The sequence below is a fragment of the Anticarsia gemmatalis genome, chromosome 2, assembly GCF_050436995.1.
Source record: "Anticarsia gemmatalis isolate Benzon Research Colony breed Stoneville strain chromosome 2, ilAntGemm2 primary, whole genome shotgun sequence".
NCBI lineage: Eukaryota > Metazoa > Arthropoda > Insecta > Lepidoptera > Erebidae > Anticarsia > Anticarsia gemmatalis.
The window spans coordinates 11,239,947-11,264,623 of NC_134746.1; the positions used below are offsets into that span (position 1 = coordinate 11,239,947).

General features: G+C 35.4%; 1 protein-coding gene across 6 annotated transcripts in view; it reads left to right on the forward strand.

The window, feature by feature from the left end:
* The window catches only part of LOC142984699 (rab GTPase-activating protein 1-like), a 36,093-nt gene that overhangs the window by 2,713 nt on the left and 8,703 nt on the right, over positions 1–24,677 (forward strand). For 3 of the 6 annotated variants that reach the window (XM_076132454.1, XM_076132461.1, XM_076132487.1), the window contains exons 4-19: positions 7,935–8,064; positions 9,599–9,785; positions 10,848–11,047; positions 19,331–19,512; positions 19,762–19,887; positions 20,312–20,410; positions 20,804–20,964; positions 21,178–21,280; positions 21,757–21,919; positions 22,190–22,280; positions 22,396–22,540; positions 22,840–23,028; positions 23,139–23,264; positions 23,553–23,663; positions 24,033–24,163; positions 24,510–24,631. In XM_076132454.1, the coding sequence (XP_075988569.1) occupies positions 7,935–8,064; positions 9,599–9,785; positions 10,848–11,047; positions 19,331–19,512; positions 19,762–19,887; positions 20,312–20,410; positions 20,804–20,964; positions 21,178–21,280; positions 21,757–21,919; positions 22,190–22,280; positions 22,396–22,540; positions 22,840–23,028; positions 23,139–23,264; positions 23,553–23,663; positions 24,033–24,163; positions 24,510–24,631 (2,266 nt within the window). Of the gene's footprint in view, positions 1–4,770; positions 4,996–7,934; positions 8,065–9,598; positions 9,786–9,825; positions 9,973–10,847; positions 11,048–19,330; positions 19,513–19,761; positions 19,888–20,311; positions 20,411–20,803; positions 20,965–21,177; positions 21,281–21,756; positions 21,920–22,189; positions 22,281–22,395; positions 22,541–22,839; positions 23,029–23,138; positions 23,265–23,552; positions 23,664–24,032; positions 24,164–24,509; positions 24,632–24,677 lie in introns of those variants that run through there. The other 3 variants (XM_076132471.1, XM_076132455.1, XM_076132480.1) reach the window with 3 other exon arrangements.

Below are 24,677 nucleotides of genomic sequence, written 5' to 3' on the forward strand. Positions count from 1 at the left end.
CGGGATTGATCCCGAAAAAATACACGGGATCTCGCGAGATCGGGATCCCGCGAGATCGGGATTGCATTCACTAGTGTTCAACCTTTATTCTTTAGGGCCACATGCATTAGTATTATACATAGTACGTACAGTATAGCATGACTAGTAAACCTTGTCACTACAGTTATGGCCTACATAAAAATTTATAACATTTCAAAGCTAGAGAAAATTATTATAAACAAGGACAGTTTGTATTATTTATATTGAGTAGTTAACCTCTTGCATCATTACGATTATTGCATTATTGCAATTCACTACATTGGTTATGTAATGATTATCTTTACCAGTTGCTATGTACGATAAAAATAAGACTTCAGTCAAGGATGACTTGTGCTTTGCTGTGTCAAGGTTCTTCATTACTTGGTGCTAAATATTCTTAATTTGTTGGTACCGAAATTGTACTGAATATAGTATAGTGGTTATGAAATGAAGCAGACTTCTTTTCGTAAAATTCGGACCATAAGGTAGTAATGTAATACATTTTCCATGCCGCAAACCTCGTGCGCGGAAGGTTAACGACCAAGCTAAGTATGTGTAAATTGTCATAATAAACGACAATCGCTATTGTTAATGAGCTACTTTTTTCAACTTTTTGAGACGTGTACTCATTGAGCATCTCGTGTAGCATCAATATGTGATAGTGAAATAAAATAAACATTGTGTAGTTGAAATTTTCTCTGATCTTGCATTTAAAAGGAGTAAAGGTAACGCATCGTAATTAAGCTTTAACAACATTTTGTGTCACTTTATTTTTGTTATTCGTTTTTGCGATGATAAGCCCTCTTTGTGGGATTCAACTTCATTCAAATACTTACTTACTAAAACTTCTCATTCAAATATCTATTTATTTGTGCTTAACAAAGTGAAAAATTAAAAACGAAATCGTATATAAATCTAATCTAATCGGTCGCGTTGTTGAACAGCTGAAAAAAACCTGTCATCATAGAACCCAGAGATACGCTCTTTTGTGGCCACCATTGCTGTTTTATTAAACGGAAATATTGCAAGATCTAGCTATTTTCACGCCTTTGACTTCGTCAGTACACCTACTGTCCATTTTGAAATATGACTCAATACTGATCAGGTATTCTAGATAAAAAATAAGATACGCAAGTGGCCTTGGTTAAGATCTTTTGTTGTCCTCCGTGCCTATTGTCGAGAGGAATAGATAAGTACAAGTTGTGTTTAATCTCGCGCGATACAGTTACCTATTAGAAATAATTAGGTTTGTTTGAAACCCCTGTAGTAATTCAATCAATGTCAATGAACAGTTTGTCCTTGCCAGTTGACTCCTGCTAAATGCGTGGGACGGCTTGCAGAAGAGCGGTTAATGATAATGCAACTCGGGTTACTGTTGTCTACATAAGTATTTCTTTCTATTTTTGGATATAACTGGGATTGCCGTAAAAGATAATATTAAAATAAATACTAAAGTAAAAATATTTTTTTATCTCAATCGGGACATAAAACATAAAGAGTAAACTGAAAGGCACCTAAAAAGTCGCGGCCTGGCAAACTCAGTTAACTTAAAATCTCGGCATGGCATATACAATATTTTACTGCAGAAAACCTGCACTTTTGATAATCTTATACATATAAGCTTAAAGGTTATTGAAGATTTATGAAGTCTGTCACCTTTAACCATGACCATTTAAAGAACAATTAATTGAATGCGTTATATTAAACCAATCTCATACGTCAGTACGAGCGGTTTACGTGTAACATACGCAAGAGTGCGTTATTGACGGATTGTTAAAATGCAATATAAAATCTAACGAACTCACGGCGATAGTGCGGCCACATTACGTGTACTATTTGAGTTTATTTGACCGTAAAACTAGCAAGTGGGACACCAATTCCCCCCGTAAATTGGTTAAAGCGGCGCGCAGATCTGGTTTATTGTATTCGCCCTGTGTAGTTGCAACTACGACTGCACGTATAATACATTTTTTATGAATTACTATCATGAGCAGCCTAGGATTTATGTCATAGACTACGGAGTCTTATAAAATGTTCAGAAAACCTAGTCTTGGTTGCGAGCGGAACTAAATTGAATTTTCAAAGACCTAATCTAAAAATAGAACAAGGTTTTAAGTTTTTGTTTGGTAATAAGTTTATTGAACTCTCGAGTCGTGTCTTTCTTCGTGAACCGGCAAGTTACTAGATATTATAAGTGAACAGTATTTGTTATCAGCTCATTATTTCTCGTAGATCGTAAACCACTCGTTATTAAACTAGAGGCGAGAGTTGGCTGCATGTCAATGTAGACTATGTAAGTGCCGTCTAAATATGTTGGTCCAAGTGGGGCGTTGGCATTAAGTAACACATAACCTTTAGAACTAATGGCGTCTGTTACGAAGAAAATGATAATTTTATGGACTTTTTTGCTATTTCAAGGGTTAGTGAGTACTATAGATATCATAACCGGTAGCATTCGCCGGTCAGTTAATGATCAGGTACCTAACTATTGGCAGGTGTTTGCTTATTCGTCTTTCCTTTCGTTGTCAGTTAAGGCGATAGTCATTAAACTAAAGCCCTTGAGCGGTTTAAACTAGTTTTGGTATAGGTTGAACTTTTGGATCTTTCTTTTGCATTTTATTACATTTTCTATCTATCACGGAAACATCTAGCTCGTGGCCTGAGGAATGGTTATTTAGTTGATCAATCGATTGATACGCGGTCGAGTAACGTTGTCGTGGCTAGATCTTTGTCGCGATAATACACTAACGGGTACCCGATAGCCGTAACACCTGCTGTTACTGTTCCAATGTGCTGTCAATGATCGCAAACATTCACTTCCTTAAAAATACCTGTATTTTCTTTACAATATAAAATAGTAATCTAGTTATATCCTGTTTGCGCAGTGGTTGAGGTGGTCGCCACGCCACTACTATTGCGTCGATAGGTCGTAGGTTGTACGTGTCCGTTTTGGTATGTTTGTAAAAGTCACCGCGCACACAAAAGCAATATTTAGTGCGAGAGTTGTCTTTAAAAAAGTGTTTAATATCATACAACCTACTTGCATTCCCGTTTGATAAAATGTACCTCGTAGAGTTCTTAGGCACCTAAATAATTTAATTTAATGGTCTTTTATACGGTACTACTATTTCATCGGATAGAAGTATGTAGCTCTCCCTCGTGTATTACGTGAGGCAGAATATAATATTCAAGAGTAGTCTATAATTTTTCCCGTCTTATGTATCTCGTAATAAGTTGAAATAGAACATAATTTGTTTAGGGAAAATAACTGGAAGTCTACGATATATTAATAAACACTTGCCGAGCTGCGGTTACAAATTTAGTACTTACTTTTAGGAGAGTTAATTGCGCCACCGCTAGTGAGCAATGTGACTTAATTAATAGATTTGAAACGGTACCGATTTATCCCTAGACTTATCCTTAGTCTGCGCCGTTCGACATCTTACATGACATAGGTACTTATTTCACAGCCCTTTGTGAAATACGTTTCCTTTTGAGTGTAGAGAATGGGGTGGGAGAATCCAACGGCGGAAATTATAAAACCACAATGTGCCACGTGTTGTCCACAATGACCACAAGCCAGACATATTCCGGCTGATTCGCAATCGATTACGAGAATCGAAGTAGAAATCACGCTGAACGGTGTTTAACAATCAATGGCAAGCTTTCCCATAATATAGTACAGTTATAATACTTCCTATAGAATTCTCATAGAGTACCACATACTTCCTGTGTCAAGAAACCTTTTTAACTGCACGCTTACACATGGGTTCAGTCGTTTATAGATAAGTTTTATTAGTCATTAACTAGAGGTCGTTAAGTTAGATAATGTTCTAATCACAGGCCGGTTGTACGAAGGTCTGTAACTTTGTTATCTGTGAACTTCGAATTAGGCGGTGAACACATTGTCAGTAATATTAATAGTGAGTCCTTGGCTATTAGTTGTAGCCAAAACATTGATTTTTATCATTAACTTAGTTACTGGCCTTCCATTTCCCTTTGAAAAGAATCGATTTCACGTACAACAAACAAATAACGGATCGTGTTAGTTTCACATGGCAGTGAAGCGTAAAATTTCATTGTATAATTTTAGTAACGCGTCTAATGTTTCTTCATAATTATTTATTCTAATTGATTAGTAATTGGCACTTTGTCTACACGGTGTACTCAGACGTATTCTTAATAAAGGGCAATGACATTTCCAAGATGTTTTAATCAGCTATAATTGTTCAATAGTTCTTCTACTTCTCCAACTCTTCAAAATGTTTATCAGAGACTTAAAATACGACTTATCCACAGGAAATTGCAACCAGGTATAAAATAATAAACATCTACACACGTCTGTGTTACGTTATTGTTTTGATTGATTCGGTGTTCTGTACGTCACATCTGTAAGACCGGTCGTAAAATAATTCGTTACCGATAATCGTTTCGACAGAGAATAAAAATGTCATAATTATTACTTCTATGACGCGTTTTACTTTACGCATGTTATATTCAATTACTTATAGCGATAACATCTGCGAATACTAAGTGAAACAGTTGCGAAATCAAATCCGATGGTAGAGCACACTTGTTCGTGGATATTTCTCCGAAAAATCCAAGTCAAATAAATATTAAATTGTCTTTAATATATTAATGTGTAATCGCGCACTCGTGTGTCGAAAGTATTAGATACAATTGGAGTTCGTGTACGATAATTATTGCCGTCATCGGGTTGTTTTGGTTCCAACCCATTGTGTGGCCATTAAGCTTGTTACATGCGCGTGGACGGTCACCTCGGCTGCTCGTCGCAAAAAATATATTTATCAAATGTGGAACCGGATTAAATAATTGTGGAAAAATAGTGCTGTGATATAATTCATGTGTGACATAATGTCAATGTGTTATTGACCTTTTGTGAAGTGAATAGGAGAAGAATGTTCGGTTTCGTTAACTAATAAGGCGAAGGACATGGCCATCGTTGTGAGTGGGAAGGTAGGACCTGTTTTGTGAGGATGTGCTTAGACTTGTATTCTCATTTATTTGTATGATAATACGGTGTATTTGTCATGTTTATTATTGGACAGGTTTTTCTTCGATTATCCTCGTTCCTGTTTATATTAATGTGGGCCACAATACCTTTTTAATTATCAACACATATTATTATAGTATTAGTTTTACTAATGTTACACTCTTGGTTTGATTCTCGCACTTTTGCAGATATTCTTTTTTTTTTTTTTTTAAAGGCAACTCCCGCTCTAAAAATTGCCCTTGTGTTACGGAGACTTTTATAAACATACAAACAATGGACAAAAACTACAACCAATGTAATATAATGCCCGAGTAAACTGATCAAAGAAGGTTTTTTATACAAAATGTGTAAGAGAAGCCTCGTTGTTATTGACATCCACACGTTATGCTGCAGTACTACAATGTTTGTGTAAACAAACAAACATCGTGAAGCAATGGACAGCGGTGTCGTTATAAACCTTCTTAGTAAACCATAATCTAATCTGCACATTTAAACGCGCCTTTAACTGTTCCTGTTAAATATTAGTTCCTTTGATAATTTTTAAATGACCAAACATTTTCACATACATAAAAATGTGTCGGTTTGTGACATATTCTTAAGATCTCGTCTTGCTAATTTTATTATTTGAAACATTGTATTGTTTACTTCTGGTACAGTAGCGCAACTCTCTGCAGTCGGTAGGTACTGTAGAGTATCGAAAGTTTGAGATTTAAAATGTACTACCTAAATAGTTCCTACGACGTCCGTCAGCGGCGCTGATCAAATTTTCTCGATAGCTAAGCCGATTGTCGGCAGTCGATAGTGGTAGAGAATTGCGCTACAGATCGACATCTATATCTATCAGCTCTTAAAAATGTCTAAACCAATATTGCTTCTGTTAGTTATTTAATATTTTTATCATACCGACCACACTGCTATTCATATCCATACGTATGCTATATACTGTAGGTATATAATATAATATTGATGTCTACTGTGGTTGGCTGATGATTCACAAGGAGGAATATCGTACAGTTTAGCATTCCGGTCGCAGCTGTAACTCGCGTCATATAAATCAAATATTGTTTACACATTCGACTGTTAGCACGTTGATTTTTACAAGTGAGAGTGATTAAAGTTCTATGAAGATGACGAAAATATATTCGCAGATTATAGAAAAGGTATTTTGTATTGTTTTAATTCGTTCCTTATAAAATTGGAGTCGGTTTTTATAAGTATTTTCGTTTTATCAGTTTTGTTTTAATTATAAGTACTGTGGTATTAGTTGCCATGTTGTTTTTATTAGGTCGTATTTTTCAGCCAGTATTTTACGTGTCCTCTTCATGTCGATTTCTTTATTTACTTGAAGTAAAAGTGATATTATAATCCGATAGCATAATCGGTATCTGTTTTCGTAATAATGTTTGATAAATAAGGGAGATTAATTTATATCTGCATAGGTCTTATCTTCGAAAAACAATGCAACTTCATGACTCGAAAAGAGAGAACTGGTTGTAACATCGTTTTATATAAACATAATAGTTTAAGTAATTAAGTTACTAATTACGCCTATACATGTCATGTCTTACATAGGAATGCTTAAACGTGGGTGCCGTCACAACCAAACACTTGTCTTTAGCTAATTCAATATTTACACACTTGTGAGGAACACCTAATAATCGTAACCCAAATTAGGCAATGTAACAGTTGCTTAGTTGTAGAACTTATATGAGTACTTCTTATTTTCTCCCGGTTTTTCAACATTTCCCCTTCTTAGCCAAAAGTATAATAAATCTGTAGAAGTCGCAATTCGCATTGGAGCAGACCTCAAGATAGGGTGTAGTGTAGGGTGTGTATTTAGTATTATATTTTTTAGTCCAGTTCTCCAGAGTCAGTCAATAGTCTGCTGTAGCACCAGAGAACTTCGTAAGAGCTCATTCAATTAAATGTTCTTGTACATTCATTTAGACATTTTTTATTTTATGGAATGTTGTATTATGCATAGTTTTACTTTCCTTCCCGTTACCTTCGTACCCATAGTAGTGACGTTTATTGGCATTTTGCTACTGAACTTTATGCCAAATTATAACGACTATGTCGCTATTATGACATGCTTTGCTATTTCCGACAGCATAGCCAAACTTACAAAAATAACCCTTTCTAAGAAAAATAAGTGACATGTGGCAATGACGAGCTATATTTTTTTACCAGCTCTTCTCACTGGCTCTACCTTCTGACACGAAAGTATGAGTAAATTGAATCCACATCATTGGTCTTAATTATTTAGTAATTTGATTTTAATTTGGCTATAAGTACCTATACATTAACAGAAAAAACGTTATGACCATATGAATCGAAACCTGAAAAGGCCAGACCGTGTCCTGATTTCCCTTCTGTCCCGACCTTTAGATGGTAAAGGGTGGTAAGGTTTTAGAACAAATTGACGTAGTTTATTGACATTTGGTAGTTCATGTGAATCGATCTGTATACTGTCTGGCATACAGCGATATAATCGTCTGCCTATTAGGTACATGAAATCTGACATCGGGTAACAAAATACACCCCAAATTGATTAAATGGACTAGTGTATACACTTATGATTTTACGTCATCTGCTTTGATTTTTCAGTTCATAATGTTTTGTAAAAATCAGCGGTATTTCGTTGTTAATATGCGTATTGGTACAATTTTCCGTTATAAATACCACGTGTAGTTTACACCACGTAATTTTGTGGCCGTTTCCTCGTAAAAGCAAACCTCACAAGGCAATAATATCTTTCGGGGATGACCCGATATCTGTAGATTTTTTGCCTGAAATGCTATCAAAAATCATTTATCTAATCAGACTTAAGACTGAATTCAAGTATGAACGTGAGAATTTCTTCTTGAAGGTGAATTTTAATGTTGATTTTTTTTATTTGCAGGAGGCCTGCCGTCTTGTCGGCGGCTCCAAGTTCTACGAGATGATAGACAGTTCAGCATCAGCTGATGTGTCAACACCGTCACCCACAGAGAAACACGACCACATGAAGCCCATAGACAGTGATGATGAAGGTAAGTTTCATATACATAGAGGATATTTTCTGTGTGGCTTTTATTCCCGGATTGGTTAGGTTAATGGTGGTTGGGTTTCCCCAATTTAACAGCTCATTGTTAGGTAAAATGTTGTACGGTTATCGTCTCATTAACAACCAATATACCGACAATAGAATGAGCGAAAATAGCCTAATATTAGGCCGGGAAAAAAGTCTTTTCGCATTATAGTATGTTATGTATCAACTTGTAATAAAATCTCTTTGGCTTCATGAATCACAAATGAGTACACGGTTCATTAGGTTTCGTTCAGTGAGTTCTTGAGATAGCCAAATATTGAGCTTTTTGGTTTTTTTTGTGTAGAGGAAAGATTTTATTACAAGTTTATACATACTATAATGCGAAAAGACTTTAACCCAGACCTAATATACCATTGCTTACCACTTCAAGTACAGCCGAAATGTTATCGAATACGAGTAAATAAATAACAATGTAGTAGCTCGGCAATCCGGTAATCGTTACGCCTTAATAAGCATAGAAAATATTCTCGATTTTTCGTGATTTAAGTACTATTATTAAACTAGGCATTGAAAGAGGCATTGGAATAATTGAAATAACTAAGCACGACCATGCATATCAATAAATATTGTATAATATTACTCATTCTGTTGCATTTATTTTGAGAAGCAACCAACATATTTAATTTATTATAGTACTTAAAACATACTATAATATACACACTTATCATTATGTTACAAAGAGAATATTAGCTAACACTATCACCAGTAAAGTTATTTATACCCATAAACCTATGCTTGAAAAATACGATACGATTATAAATAAATTGAAATTTCTTGTTAGTCTTACTGCAGACGTTATTATTAATACTAGGTATATATTATATACATTCATTTACTCGTTACCGTTTATTTACTCACGTGTTAACTTTTACCTGATATTATAGCTACTGGTTAGTAATAAATAGCATTATAAATGGACATGTTTTTATTGCCGTAGGATTGTAAGTGCGATGATCTTTATGGTGTATTGGGAAAGCGGTGGTACTGGCTATATCAATAGATAGTACTGCTTAAGTTGTGATAGTATTATGTTTTCTTAGTCTGGTAAATTATTTCACTGCTGAGTGCTGAGCAAAGAAAAGCGATAGGGAGGCTAATTTCTCTATTTAGCCAGTTACTTAAAAAGCGTCAAAATTCATTTGAATTGGTCAAAAAATTTTTGAACAAATGAAATTGTCTTCATCTGTCGTGTTTTATCCTATGCAATAGACGCAACTTGTGACAATAAGTCGCCAATTTATTAAGTTTAACATTACTGCAGATACCACTCTCGTCTAAAAATCAAACTATACTCAAACGTGTGAACTACTTTATAATCAAAATAATCATAGGAATGTGACAATGTGTAAATTCGAGCGAGAGACTCCGATAAAATGACATGGCTTAGTTTAAAATGGCCCGAGTATATTAAACAATCCCTAGCACCACAGACCACAGCTTTTACAACAAGTCTATAATACCTAACACATGTTCAGTTTCAGACGTAGACCAAGAGTGCACGGTGTTCAGCGGGGTCAGCTACCTCGGCGCGCAGAACATCTCCGACCCCAAGTCGGAGAGCGACATACAGCGCATCATGAAGGAGCTCAGCTCTATGCCAGAGAGTAGAGACGGTATCGCCGTCTCTATATCTATACCTGTGTGCTCACAGGGACTTGTTGTGTAAGTATGAAGCAATTTTTGTGGAGTTATAAAGTGTGGTTTAGTACCTCGATGGTCAGAACATTTCCGACCCCAAGTCTGAGAGCGACATACAGCGCATCATGAAGGAGCTCAGCTCTATGCCAGAGAGTAGAGACGGTATCGCCGTCTCTATATCTATACCTGTGTGCTCGCAGGGACTTGTTGTGTAAGTATAGATTAAATGCCTACTTCAATGTTGCTTTAGCTAAAAAAGTATTGCTAAAATGATGAAGTTAGGCGAAAGGTATCCCGGCGCTGCTAACGTATACTAAAGGACCTCAGCTTTTCGTTTCATAAGTACACTCCTGTACTTGTTGGAGCATAACGTGTAAGTGAAAAGTAAAACTGAAATAATATAGTTATTAGGTCAAGTCTTAACTTATTCTTAATTTAATATAAACAAAGATCTTATTCATGATATTCTCCAAGCAACTACAAAACATATGTATGAACCGAAAATATAAGAAAAATATTTTTTCCCTACAACCTAAAAGTAGGGTTTTTTTTATTTCTGATAATATATAATTGAAAGACTTCCGCCCGGCGATTTGTTAAAGTTACCACGTGACAACTAATTGCCAATTAGCTAGGTATAAAAACCCGTTACTCACGTTATCAACTGCTTTGTTTGTAGGCGGAAAATACAAGAAAATCCATTTTAATCCTGTATTTACATGTTTATCGATGAAAAATATCAACAAAATTAAGTTACACGACTTAAACTACCAATATTCATCAGGATGTTTTTACTGTTGATATAAGTTCACTCACACAGTAAAGCTTAATATCAATGGTAAAGGATGCTAAAAATAATGTGTTAAACACAGTAATTACAACACTGGAATCTATATTCATGTTGTTTCCCCAAAACACTCGAAATATTTCTTATCTCCAGCTATTACTTAAGATTAACAGTCGTTAAGCCATGTTAAAGGCCTTTCGGGCTTGAACAACTTTGACACTAGGTTATCCACTAACCATATGATAAGAAGAAGAAGACTTAAGATTTAAACACCACAATAACCATATTATCCATTGCAGGTTATACCAAGCGGACTCCAACAGCGTGATGACCCGTTACGCCGTGAACCGTATATCGTTCTACGCCCGCGGCGCTGCGGGCTCGCCCGTAGCCTCGTGCTTCGCGTTTACGTGGTCGCACGGTGAGACTAAAGAGTCTGCCGTGTATCGCTGCCATGTGTTCCGTTGTCACATCGCTGAGGCCGTCAATCAGGTGTCAAGTAAGTGAAAAATACTGTAATAATTTGTTTTATGAATTAAATTAGCTATTCATGAATGGTCAAGGAATTGATAATGGGTAATTTAAAGGCCGAGGGCTCGAAATTTACTATATATGCGTTGATATGAACATACTACCCTTTAGCTAGAAGAAGGCATAGAATATGGATAAGGATAGAATAGGGTAGAGTAGAAGGTTACATCTTGTGTCTGTGACATGTCCAGCAAAGCCAGCGATTTTCTTTTGATATATCTGGCGACGTCGCGCGATTTATGTCCGTAGGTACGAAGCTTAGCATGTCGAGCGATGTTCAGAAACCTCGCACTATGTCACCCCACATCGCTGGCGACACATTCCCAGGGCATTTAATTTTATGCCCTACTGTACTTTTCACTACTGTTCATTATGGATATCATACATATTTGCTATTAGAATGTATAACATAAATAATGTTTCTCTGTATTGTAACGTGTCTGCTGCACGCGGTTAACGCGATGAATGGAGCATTTCATATTCATAAATATGAATGTTTAGCTTCTGAGTACTTAACAACTGCTACTATTTATAAAGTGTAACGGAAGCCGTATAAGTACATAAACGTCTTTAATACTTCTTACTTAGATAAACTTACGTAACTTACTTGTTCGACATATCGGTAGAATCAAAGTTTAGTTTATTCACAATTCCGGGCTGTTTTAAACTGAGTCATTTTTTTTTTACTTCAAAGTATTAATTATTCAATTTGTAAATCGTTTTATCTTCAAAATCAATTCATTCATTTTCAATAAGTCCGATAATAATATCTAACTTAAAGAAATAAATATCTCTATCTCGTATCTTTCCACACAAACTTTCTTATTTATCCCCATCCATTTTTGCAGACTCACGTTTCACCGTCCTAACCATACATTCACACCTGTATATTTCTAATATTAAGTATATTTAAAAACTCAACAGAGCCTTACAACCAGAATATACTCTAACCAAACACCCATCTTTCAACAAGCCACAATTACCGATACACGAATTTAAATTGGTAACACAAACGCGTCCGTCCTTCCACTCATTACTGTTTGTTGTGATACTTACGATACATTAGACCGGCTTGTCTAAATTATTGAGGACAGACCGCGTTCGGAAGCCGCGTGTAATGCACACGTTACATAACGCTGGTATAAACACTTTTTAATATTCGCTTTGTTACGTTTAGTGCGATAATTATAATTAAAAAGTTTCGTTACGTGATTTTTTATTACAAATATGAGTGAAAGTGATATTTTTTTTGGGATTTTTGTGATTTAAACTAATATTTATGTAAGTAATTTTCAGTAATTTTTATAATAGGTTACAGTTTTAGTTTATTTAGTTGGATATACATGTGTTATATGTATTATGAATTAACATAAAACAGCTAGTTGTAAGTCGGTCATCTGCGCAACAACTTGTTTTGTTTGTTTCCTTTTATGTTACATAAAGTGGGTGCACACGACCGCGGCATAATGTCAAAGAATTGCATACCTATGTTCAAATCGCGTTGTTCCTATTGTATTATCGCAGTTACTTTTGTTAAACATACATATTAATATGTTATTTTTCCCGTCTCTGAAGTCTGTTTGCCTATTATTTCCTACTATTTTAATATTTAGTATTCTCAGCCTTAATGCTATGTATACGATCTGACTCTTCCAAAAGCTTATATCAAATATTTTATCGATGTAAATAGTGAAATCACCTCTGTATATCTAATTCAAAGTAATGTTGCAATCTATGGGTACAGTTCTTTGACGAATAGCATCAATTAAATTCATATTTTCATACAAAAATGCGATTAAAAATCCGAGTGTAATATTTTTGGCACTAACTTTACTAAACTATTTTATAGTTAGACATATTCTAATAAGGTGTACACACTCTCATTCTGAGATAAACGTTAAGATAAATTAAGTGTATTCTACACAGGCCTGACAGCAGATAACGCAGTGTTCATTTCACTTTCATAGTGACTCAGTGTTTCGTACAAAGGCTACAATCATAGTGCAGTGAGTGAATCGCATTCATATGTTTGACAATACAGTCACGTCTTACAAAGGACTTCCTGGTTTTAAGGTGAATATTAATTTTTATTAGTGGCGTAGTTTGTTGATAAACAAAAAAGTTAAGTATAACTTCATAGAATAAATCGGTTATAATATTTATAATGGTTTATTTAAAGTTCATAGTAGTAATAAATAAATGTACTATCGAACCAACTGAATCATGACCCATTTTGCCGATAATTCGCTTGACACCGTCAAAACAGTAAGAATTTCGTCTCTATCGTCAAAGTTGCACTTAGGACATTTTAAACATGCATACGACTGTGTTATGATGTATTACGACTACAGACAACTTTGACCTTTGTTATTACAGTACGTAGATACATTTTCGATAAATCACTCTTAATTTGAATCTAGAATGTAAATAGTCTAAACTCTTTTCACTGTGAAAAACACCTATTTGTGTCAAATATCAAATAGCACGTCATTTAGAAATCTCTGAAACGATTAGGGTAACCACTATAGTCATTGCCCATCATACAGTGATTGCCAATGTTAAGGAATAATACGTTTATTTTAATTTCTAAAGTAACCAGTTTAAATTAATTACGATATATGTCACTTTCAGAATATTGGTAACATTTTAATTTATAGAACTCATGTCGGACGTTTGTGCGACAGGTGTGTAGTTCGAAAAGAAAAAGTAAGTTTGTTGCAATTTTTGTTAAGGATAACACATTTCAATTAACAGTATTCGCTAGTATTTCTTGTTTTTAAGTGTTTTATATTGAATTAGTATAAAGTTATTGAAATAAACGACTGATGTTCTTTTAGAAATAATGTTTAAGTTGCGATATAATATAATAGAGTTTAAGTCAATGTTTTACTAAATAAAGATACTATTGACCAAAATTGTGTATCACCCTTAACCGGGTAATAACTACGCTGGTTACCCTATATTATTTTAATTTTTATAGTAACATTATTTCCTATAAGGGCCGAATAAACCATGTCCCGAGTGGGTATCGAACCCACTCCTGACGCGTCGCAGTCGTAACATCGACCCACTACGCCACGGAGCCTGTTGAAAACGGTAGCAAAGCATTATTGTATTGGCGCACAAAGATTTTTCGCAATAATGACAGATAACAAATTTATTACCAAGGAAACGTAGGTGCAAGCCAATTTCGACCTACGCGTATATAGACGTGTTTTAGAAAATGAGCACATGGTGGGTCATGATTCAGTTTGTTCGATAGTACTTATACAAAAAAAAATACTGGCTTAGTAATAATATTTTTTAATGTACCGGTAGTTTTGCTGTTACTATTAACAATATGTGATACCTAGAAATTGGCATTGGAACCTAGAAGTACCTTTAACTTAAATCGCCAATAATGTAGACTACAGTATATTTTCTTTGTTTCAAGGATACACAAATTATACTAGTATGCTAAATCGTTTTTTAGGGACATTCCCAAGGGCAATATTTACGAAACAGTTAAAAGTATTTGTGAATATGTTACTGTAAAAGCCCGACCGGTGGTAAATCCTAAGATTTTCCGGTATAACCTAAGATTTACCAACTCGCAATGGTAAAAGTCCGAACAATTCTTTTATTTCGAACTTTTACCTATATTCACTTGATGATGTCGAGATGTCGCCGGAGCCCCGCTTCGCGGGGCTCCTCCTACTGTGTGGTTAAAAAAAAATAACCACGAAGGCTAAGGTGGGAGCTTCGCTTCGCTCGCTCCCACCTTAGCCTTCTAACCTAACCTACCCATGTCGCTGTGCCCAAAACTCCTTCTTTATAACTATGTCACAGTATATAACTATACCGTGAAATAGTTATAAACATAGTTATGAAGGAGGATTTTAGGATTTTTTTATATACCGTAACATAGTTTTTAAACTCCGGCTTGTTCTTAGGTTTTACCGGAAAATCTTAGGATTTGCCACAGTTCGGGCTTTTACAGTAACAAATACATCAGATAAAATGTAACTGTCAAGTGGAATGTATTTTTACAGTATTAGTAAATCAAATACAAACTTCCTATTAACTAATGAGGTAATGTCATAATAATATCTGTGTTGTGTCAACAAAGTTATCAGCTACATGAATGACTCAAACAAATATTATTTTTCAGTTTAATAATGTATTTATTATACACTAGGACCCTCGTGGCTCCGCTCGCGTATAAGTTAGGAAAAATATAAGTTGACTTTCACACCCTATTTTTGCCACCTAAGGGATGTTTTTTAAAAACAAATATTGATTTACCTCTATTTGAAGACCCATACAGTTTCGGTCTTCTAACTTTGAACTTTTTAACTTTAACTTTTATAGGATTAGATATAGGATTAAAAGAAAAGTCTTTCTTCATCATAAACTGCACCCTTCTATCTTTTATAGTTAGGCCTACTTTATAGGCTGTGCGGTGATTATCAGTCAGTCAGGAATAAATAAGCCCGGTTAAGTATCAGATAGCTTAACAGATGGAATTGTGACACCAGATTTCATACATTTGCTGCCACTTAATTATAACTGATCTAAGAATAGTGGAAACAGACATTTGCGTTACATTGTATGTTAATTTGAAATAGCTACGTTAAGATAATTTAAGATCAGCTCACTTAATTACGACATTATTATTTATTGCTTATTGTTGATACCTTATCTCTCGTTTGTTTACATTCCATTTTGAAATCGTTACCACAGACTTAACTCTATCTTACTTAACTGAAGTTTTATTTACTCTGTGGTATTTTAACTAAAAATCATTTAGCTGTCTTTGATATTACATACATTTATAATATCACGCCGGTTATACCCGAACTCCAAAGGTGTATGCAGAGGTGTATGAAATACTCTCACGTTTTGCAATTAACAATGTTAATCCCATGTAATAGGGTGCGAGCTTATTACCATATACCGGGCACTTTACCAAACTCTGGACTACTATTAAGAATAATCTAATATGCATCTGTAGGTGATATGGGTCTTTATTATTCTTAAAGAAATTGCAATAGAAAAGACAGGGACATGAACTGTCCACATTTCAAATAATTGAAATTAGGTGAATGGAATGTTATCTTATTTTATCTTAAGGTTTTATCACTATCTTTTTCGTGATTGATGTGTATATTTTCTAAAGGAATGTGCTTTCTCAATGAGTGATAGGTTTATTGGGATAAGAGTTTGATTGTTTACAACATCTGTCTAACATTTGACTCACAGTTTCTATTCCGTGTACAACAGTCATCGACATAGTGTAATTGTGTTTCTGATAAACGAGTATGTGTTGCCTTATTCTGTTCACTTCGTGCTCTGTTTGATAAAATAGAATCGAATATGTAATTTTGAAAACGGTTCATCTCACTTTACAAAGATGAGACTTATGCCCTTTTGGAATTTTAATATTTATAAAAAATGCTTTTTATTGTGATCAAATTTTTGTTTGTGAAAATTGAAAGTGGAAATATGATTCAGAGATTAAAATCAAGATCGCACAGCAATTTGAATTCTAAAATTTAGTAAAATGTTATACACACTTTTTATAAATGATGAGGACATTATTTTGTAAACTAGAACCTCTTCTCTCTTTATCAATCATTCGTCATCATTCAATCTCCTCAAGTTCCGAATGATCTTAATAACAATTTTTTTACAAGTGAAGGTTCAAATTAAGTACTTTTACATCAATTATCTAATATCGATATAGCTCAGTAATTAGTAGTTGTATTTCCGTAAAATCGATGTAGTGACGTCACGGTACTCGGTGGACTTGAACGTCTGCGGCTCCAAGGCTGGCCGGCGACCTAATTGCACTGCTGTCGATGTAATACCAAGGCCGAATAGCATGTTAGTGTACATAGACAGTCTATTGATGTCACTGATTGACTTCTAACCCTAGGGCATTGTGTTGGGCAACCCTGTTTAATGCAATGAAGGAATTATTTAAACAATGAAGAAAAGGCATTGCCATTATTATACTAATATTGTAAATGCAAGAGTCTTGATGTTTGTTATTAAATCACGCCCACACCACAACTAATGAACGGATTTGTATAAAATTAAGTACCTGCACAGATAGTTTAACTCTGTCGCAAGATTCTGAATTTCTCTTTTTGCAATACTTTATTTGAAAATGTTGTTAAGATTTTTATTTATACATATTCTCGGGGCTATTAAATAATTAGATGACAAGAGGTAAACGATCATGCATTTATAAGCATTTTCAATTAGATGAAATATTAATGCACTTTCATCAAACGTATTGTAATATCGCTTATATGTCGTTAGAACGCTAGAATACGGCCGTCATTCGATTTATTCGTTATCATGATTGTTTTAGTTTTTCTGTTATTCATTAACTCAGTCGTTTTTAGTCGTCAGCGCTGATACTACAGCTGTGTAATTATATAGAGTGCTTTATTATTAATGGCGGATTTATGAATACATTGAATATTGGTGTTGGTTATTAGTGCTTTTAGAAATATCGTGATGTGATTTTTTTATTAAACTTTCCTAGATACTTATCTATTTGTTGAAGAACATTTATGTTTTTCGGATTGTAGTTGTGTAAGAAGTAGAAGGTATGAATTTTTTTTTAAACTATTTTTGTATTATAGGATAAAAATATTTATATTTTCTGCTCGCGTTTCGTTCGCGTGAAAAGGTTTCCCAGAGTAAATATCGTATATCATATGTATTCATCCAGGTTCTAAACTATCTGTGTACCAGATTTCACCAAAATTCGTTCAGTAGTTTTGAGTGAAAGAGCAACGAAAATGTATGTATAATATAGTAGGATGTTTTTTATTCCTGATATGCTTTTCATATAGGACAACATGACTTTGTTTGACCTAAATGACAAAAACAGCAAACAGCGGTTTCCGCCCACTAATACGATATGTGTATATTGATTATTTGAAATCACAAGTGCTTACATTGCCTATCTGTGTTTATCTGAAATACGTAACATATACTACACAGTTATATAGTACAAGCAAAATGCGTGTATACTGTATATTGATTCTAACATATTTGATAGCTGATAACGTGTTATAAAAGATCTTATCTAAATTAATGCAGAAGTTAAATTGCGGTATTTTTATCTAATATAATATATCTATAATATTAGCAGTACAATTACCTATGAAAATATTTCACCTATGACTCGAGATTAATTCCGTCTGACCTTAAGACCTTTTGCACAGTTATCAACATTTTGTCACATAAACAATTTCTCCTACTGCCCGATAGTTATTATTTACGCAATACAGGTCAATAGGAGTGACCAATTGACCATTGACGTTCACTAGAGATGGTTGTGACCATTTCAGTGTTATAACACGTCTCAATTAGGAACACTTTTCAATTGTTCCCAATAGAAAACGTGCTTTGAAATCGAGACTTGTTAAACCTGACCTTCGCTATTTAATAGCATAATAACGTATTGATAGAACTATACATCTCTGTATTATAGATGCGAAAGTTATGTTGTCAACCGGTTTTATGCCCTGTAAACAGCTAAACTTATTACGATGATATTTTCAGACGTAGACATGATTAAATGCTGGTAATTTCTTTGCTTTCCCAAAAAAGTACGGAACAGATTTAAAGAATTGTTAGTACAGACAGAGATAGATCAATATGTTATTTGCATTTTGCCGGTTAGCTAGTACTTTGTAGGCCTGTAGTGTGAAACGGTCTATTATAACATTCCGGCCGAGCCTACAGCTATTTGTCGGAAATAACTGTGCTATGAAATTATGAAACTGCCAAGAATTTCCTTCCAGGAAAACTTGTGTTTATAAAATACAATAAAAAAAGGTTAGGTACTCGTTTTATTTATACACTTGTTGGTTTTTGGACATCATCTACTGCTAAAGATTTCTATCTACTTTTATATCCGTGGGTAGAGACAGTGGTGTATGAATTTTTTATGTAAACTTTATTGTTGAACTTGAATAAATGATTACAATAAAAAGAATACAATTGCGTTTTGCCATTAACATTTTTAGGCCCATGTAAAAGGGAGCGAGGCTCTTACCTTGTACCAGGCACGTTACCAAACTCCGGAATACATAAATAGTATAAGACCAATAGCACTTGGTCCTGCCTGGGAATCGAACCTGGATCCTCGTGGTCAGTAGTCGAATACACTTCCGACCGCGCCACAGAAGCAGTCAGTTATAATGTACACATTGTACACTACTATTATATGTCTATTGTTTGTCTGCAGGCTGCTTCGCCAAAGCGTTCGAGCGCATCCCTCGTTCCATGGCTTCGTCGCTGGTGGGTGATCTGAGCGCGGCGCCTTCCATGACCGGCTCGTTGACTGAGGCCGTCGGCCCCGCCGTGCCGCCCATGCAGCTGATGCATGTGTTGGAGTGTACCGTCGATATTAAAGAGACTGATGCTAAGGTGAGCAGTGCTATAAATAGAAAAATACATGTATTATCGTGTAGTATTTGTTACCAGTCGTCACATATTTCAGAAATTGAGAAGTCATTATAAGAAAAAACTAGCCACACATAAAAATCGTTCATTTCAATGCGATGGCTTTCAGAGCATTTCCATTCAATAAAATACGATGTATTTTCAGAAAACATCTTGCAAGAATTAATAAGAGTAAAAGTACACCTTAATTAATAATGACAATCTATGTTTCAGGGCACATTCAGCCATGTTCCAAAAGAGCGGCTCGGCTTCAAGCTGCGCGGCGGCATTGACAAACAAGTGACGATCAACGTGAAGCAAGTCACCAACAACATACAACCAGAATCTGATGATCCACAGGTGAGATGACGTCACTAAACTATTAATTACACACTGGAAACCAACAGTACGGGTTTTTTTTTAATAATTTTATGTCTGTAAAACCGTTACTTATTCGCTAGAACTAAGCCACTAATTTATATAAGACCATGTTTTGTTTTCTGTGTAAATATAAATAGTATTTTTAGTGTCCAAATAGTATATGTTTTTTTTCTGTTATAATTTGAAGAATACAGGCGTAAAGTGCTTCATTGGTATATGTTAGTAAACAATATTTATAAAACAAATCTTGAAACTTACTTTTCGAAGTCTACTAGTATTAATACTACTAGTGACTACTTAGGCTAGTAATATATTAAAATAAATACAAAATGATAATGCTCAACTCACAATGAAACACTCGTATGACTAACAAATGATGGCAATAACATGTGTTTCGTTTCAGACGACATACACCGGTGGGTTGTACATAGAACGATGCTTCGGTATTCTGCTCGCTCCCGGCCGGAGCGTCAAACACTCAGACATGAGGCTACTTGAAATGGTAAGTTGATGTTAAATGTATCTTTGACGAATATGTACGATAACTAAGCTTACATCTCAAGGATTGTCAAATTGACTGGATCTTACTTTTTTAATCATTTACGTATAGGTCCAAAAAAATGGTTTCGTTAAAAGACTTTTGGCTGAGAGTTTTTTTAGCACAAAGATTAGTCGACAACTAATTAGTATTTGAGATAAATGTCTCCTTGCTTTGGTAAATAAATGATCCTGGAAAGGTTTGACAACATGATTAAAATACACATTTGTGTTATTGCAAAAAAAATATACTTAGTTTGTATCTCCTTTTCATTATCTACTAGGTCATTAACCCTCTCCCATTCTGGTTGGAGACCCGTATCCAGCTATACTTTAAAATGTGTTTCTATTACTTCAGGTGAGCGGGTCGTCAGGCGGTTCTGGTTGTTCGGTATGTGCGCTGTGGAATGCAGGCGAGTCGGCTCTAGCAGCGTTCAACGTGGCCAGCGGGGATGGAGCACCAGCTTACATGTCACTCGCGTTGGACCTCGTTATAAGGGGCATACCGGACCCACTCAGGTATGAAACCAAATATTTAGAGGCTCAGATCTAACCGCCAATAATATGTTAATACGAATCTTTCACTGACTATAATATTTACACCAATGTCGTGAAGGCAGATTTTTTATTATTTTCCGAAAAATTAGTATTGTGCGTGCAAATGCACCTTTTTAAACATACTCATATCTTGACACACTTTTGTATACTGAATAAATTAATATTTATTTACAGATTGGTAATCGAGACACCAGTGAAAATATTCCCGCCAACAGAACGCTTTTGGTATTACTCCAAGAGGCCACTTGTGCAACAGTTTTACATAAATCTAAAAGAGGTAAGACAACCGTACATTTCGACCAATAACCTACTGCCTTTATAATTTGAACAAGATTATTTTTGTTACTACTAGTCAAACCAAAAAATAGCAGAATTACTTAGTTTATGAAAGTTCTCATAGAGAAAGATCTTTAATTATACGCTATGGGCGTAGTATTATAAACTAGCTGTCTCGCGCAACTTCGCTTGCGTCACATAAGAGAGAATGGGACATAATTTTTCCCGTTTTTGTAACAATTTTTACTGGTACTCTGCTCCTATTGATCGTAGCGGGATCATATATAGCCTATAGCATTTCTCGATAAATGAGCTATCAAACACTGGAATGTTTTTTTAAAATTGGACCAGTAGTTCCTGAGATTAGCGCGTTCAAACTAACAAACAAACAAACTCTTCAGCTTTATAACATTAGTATAGATGTGAGTGACACTGCATGGCACAGCATATATAAAGTTATATTTCTTCTTATTGCAGTCGGTAGACACTCTCGGTCAGTTACAATATGAAGTGGCGAGCATCGAGACATCAGACGAACTGGATCGTTCGCGGCTCAATCTGCCGCTGTCATTATCAAGCTTGTTGCCGTCGCCGCTGTCCAGTGCTCCTGCACCGCCGTCACCTTCCGAACCTGATTCTGGTAAGATCATTTACATATTATAGCATTCGTATACCTTACCAATCGTAGAACGCCCGACTGATTATAAAAAACGTAATGAATAATAAGTCACTTTTTGCAGCGGTTAAAGCACTGCTTCATGCGTTGATAGCCTGTCATAGTTGTAACACAACATAAGAACAAAATACAGTAAAATATATGTTCTTGTTACTTTATGAACTGTTTAGGTGAACTGTAGGACAATAAAATTGATATTCACGTAATGATTCAATGTATTTGCTTTCGTTTTAGATGGTGACGAGCCTCTTCTGAGCGGCACTGGCGAAGTTTCCAAAGATTGCGGTGAAGATGTACTCGTTAACTGGGCACAAGTTCTTAGAAGGTATGCCATACTCAATTTTGGATATTATAACAGTTCTGTAGCTCCCGAATTTATGTCAAAAGTAGTTCTAATTATGATATACTGATTTTAAAGTACGAAATCTACTCACTTGTAGTTGGACGGGTCCTCGGCCACGTGCGCTGAACCACTTGGTCCGCGTGGGAGTGCCAGAAGCTCTGCGCGGCGAGGTGTGGCTGCGCCTCGCTGGCGTCGACCAGAACGACAAGCTCATGGAGACTTACAGGACTCTCATTAGTAAAGTTAGTATGCAATTTTATTATGTCCTAGTTAGTTTATGTATGGCTAATCTAAAACAACACAATTGTAAAATTAATAAAGGAAAATTAAAGTAAAAACTTATACTTTTTGTAGCGCACATCGGTGAGCGTTTGAATTGTTTGTTTCGTAACTATTTTTACATTCATGGAGACCGCTAAAAGTCTGTTTATCCGACGGGAATTAAATTATACGTGGCCGACGCGTTCTCAAATGACGGTACACGAGCAAATTATGTATTTTATCTTCTGGAAAACTAATAAAAGTGGTTGTTGTGGTGCAGGAGTGTCCGTTCGAGCAGGTGATCCAGCGCGACATCGCGCGCACGTTCCCGGCGCACGACTTCTTCCGCGAGGCGGGCGGCCTGGGGCAGGACTCGCTGCTGCGCATGGCGCGCGCCTACGCCGTGTACGACCACGAGGTGGGCTACTGCCAGGGACTCAGCTTCCTGGCCGCCACGCTGCTCTTACATGTAAGTACAACCAACTTTTTTTATTATACTTAACGCTACTTTTAATCAAAAATATCGGATTACGTATTTAAAATAGATATATTTTTTGATTGATTGTGTATTTGTTTTAGATGCCAGAAGAACAAGCGTTCTGTCTGCTAGTGAAGTTGATGTACGAGTATGGACTGCGTGAACTTTACAAGGATGGCTTCGAAGCTCTATACATGAGGCTGCATCAACTAGACCGGCTTATGGACGTAAGTATTGCATAATTATCTTGATGGTGATTAATACGTTTGTTTTGTTGTGTTGTTAGTTTATTGCTATATACGGATTCTTTTGACCAATAGTTTACAGCCTTAAAGATTTTTTTTTATCATTATTTAAAGGGAGATGGTTCAAATCTGAACATGTAACCCTAAAAGTTCCAACAAAAATAACAAAAGCCTTAAAGATACTTTAACAGTTTTGTGTGGACATCCTGATAAAGACCCGTATCAAGACAGTTTACTATAAGACATTTGATTCCTTCGTTTATATTTCAGGAGCAACTAAATGACTTGCGCGCTCACTTCCAAGAGCTAGGCGTAGAGCCGCACATGTTCGCGTCACAGTGGTTCCTTACTGTGTTCACTGCTCGCTTCCCACTACCATTGGTAAGTTAACTTTAAACAAGCTGACCATGTACGATGTTTTTGTGGAAATCAGTATACAAAACGCAGCTTTCATTAGTCGCACAAGAAAAGTTTATTTAATCGAGTCAATAAAAAAATGTGTTTATTTTCCATTACAAGATTAGTTTCATACAAAAAGAGAAAAAAACAATAAACATGACACTTAGAGTAAACTATTATGGATGGACTGGAACCTATACTAGGGCAACCCTGCATTTCTGGACTCCAGGACACACGCACTATTTCGATTGTGAGATATTTTGAATCGCATTATCAATACGTCATACTTGCATGTATACATACAACGCACGCATCGTCTATTTCTAGTTTTAAACATATTGTTATTTCCAGGTATACCACATACTGGACGTGTTCCTGCTACAAGGCATAGACACGTTGTTCCAAGTAGCGCTGGCGCTGCTCTCTCGCTCCCGCAAAGATCTGCTGCAGCACGACTTTGAGGGAGTGCTCAAATACTTTAGGTACGACAACATTCAAGTATTATCAGTAAGATTTCTAAGTGGTATTCTCTTTTATTAATAGTCAATTTTAACCTTTAGAACGGGCATTTATATGTTTGGTAAGTTGCTAAACACATTGTCTGAAAAGAAAAAAAATATTTCCGTTAAGTGTGGTAATATTAATGTCTGAAAAAGGATATATGGAAAGAATTGGGTTAATTCAGTGATGACGGTTGATAAAGATGAGTGGAAGAAGAGAACAAGTTGTGCCGACTCTTATTTAACATGGGAAGGACGAGACATTGTTGATTAATGCTTTAATATAATTGCTAATTGTCAGTTGTTTTAAAAATATTTCTATTTTCAGGGTAACATTGCCAAAGAAATGCCGCGCGGAGGAATCTTCTCGTCAGATCGTGAAGTTAGCGTGCAGTATCAAAGTCAAACGCTTACAGAAACATCAACAAGAATATGAGAAATTCATTAAAGGTATAAACAATACTTTGTTTTTAAACTTCTACAGTACAATCACTAT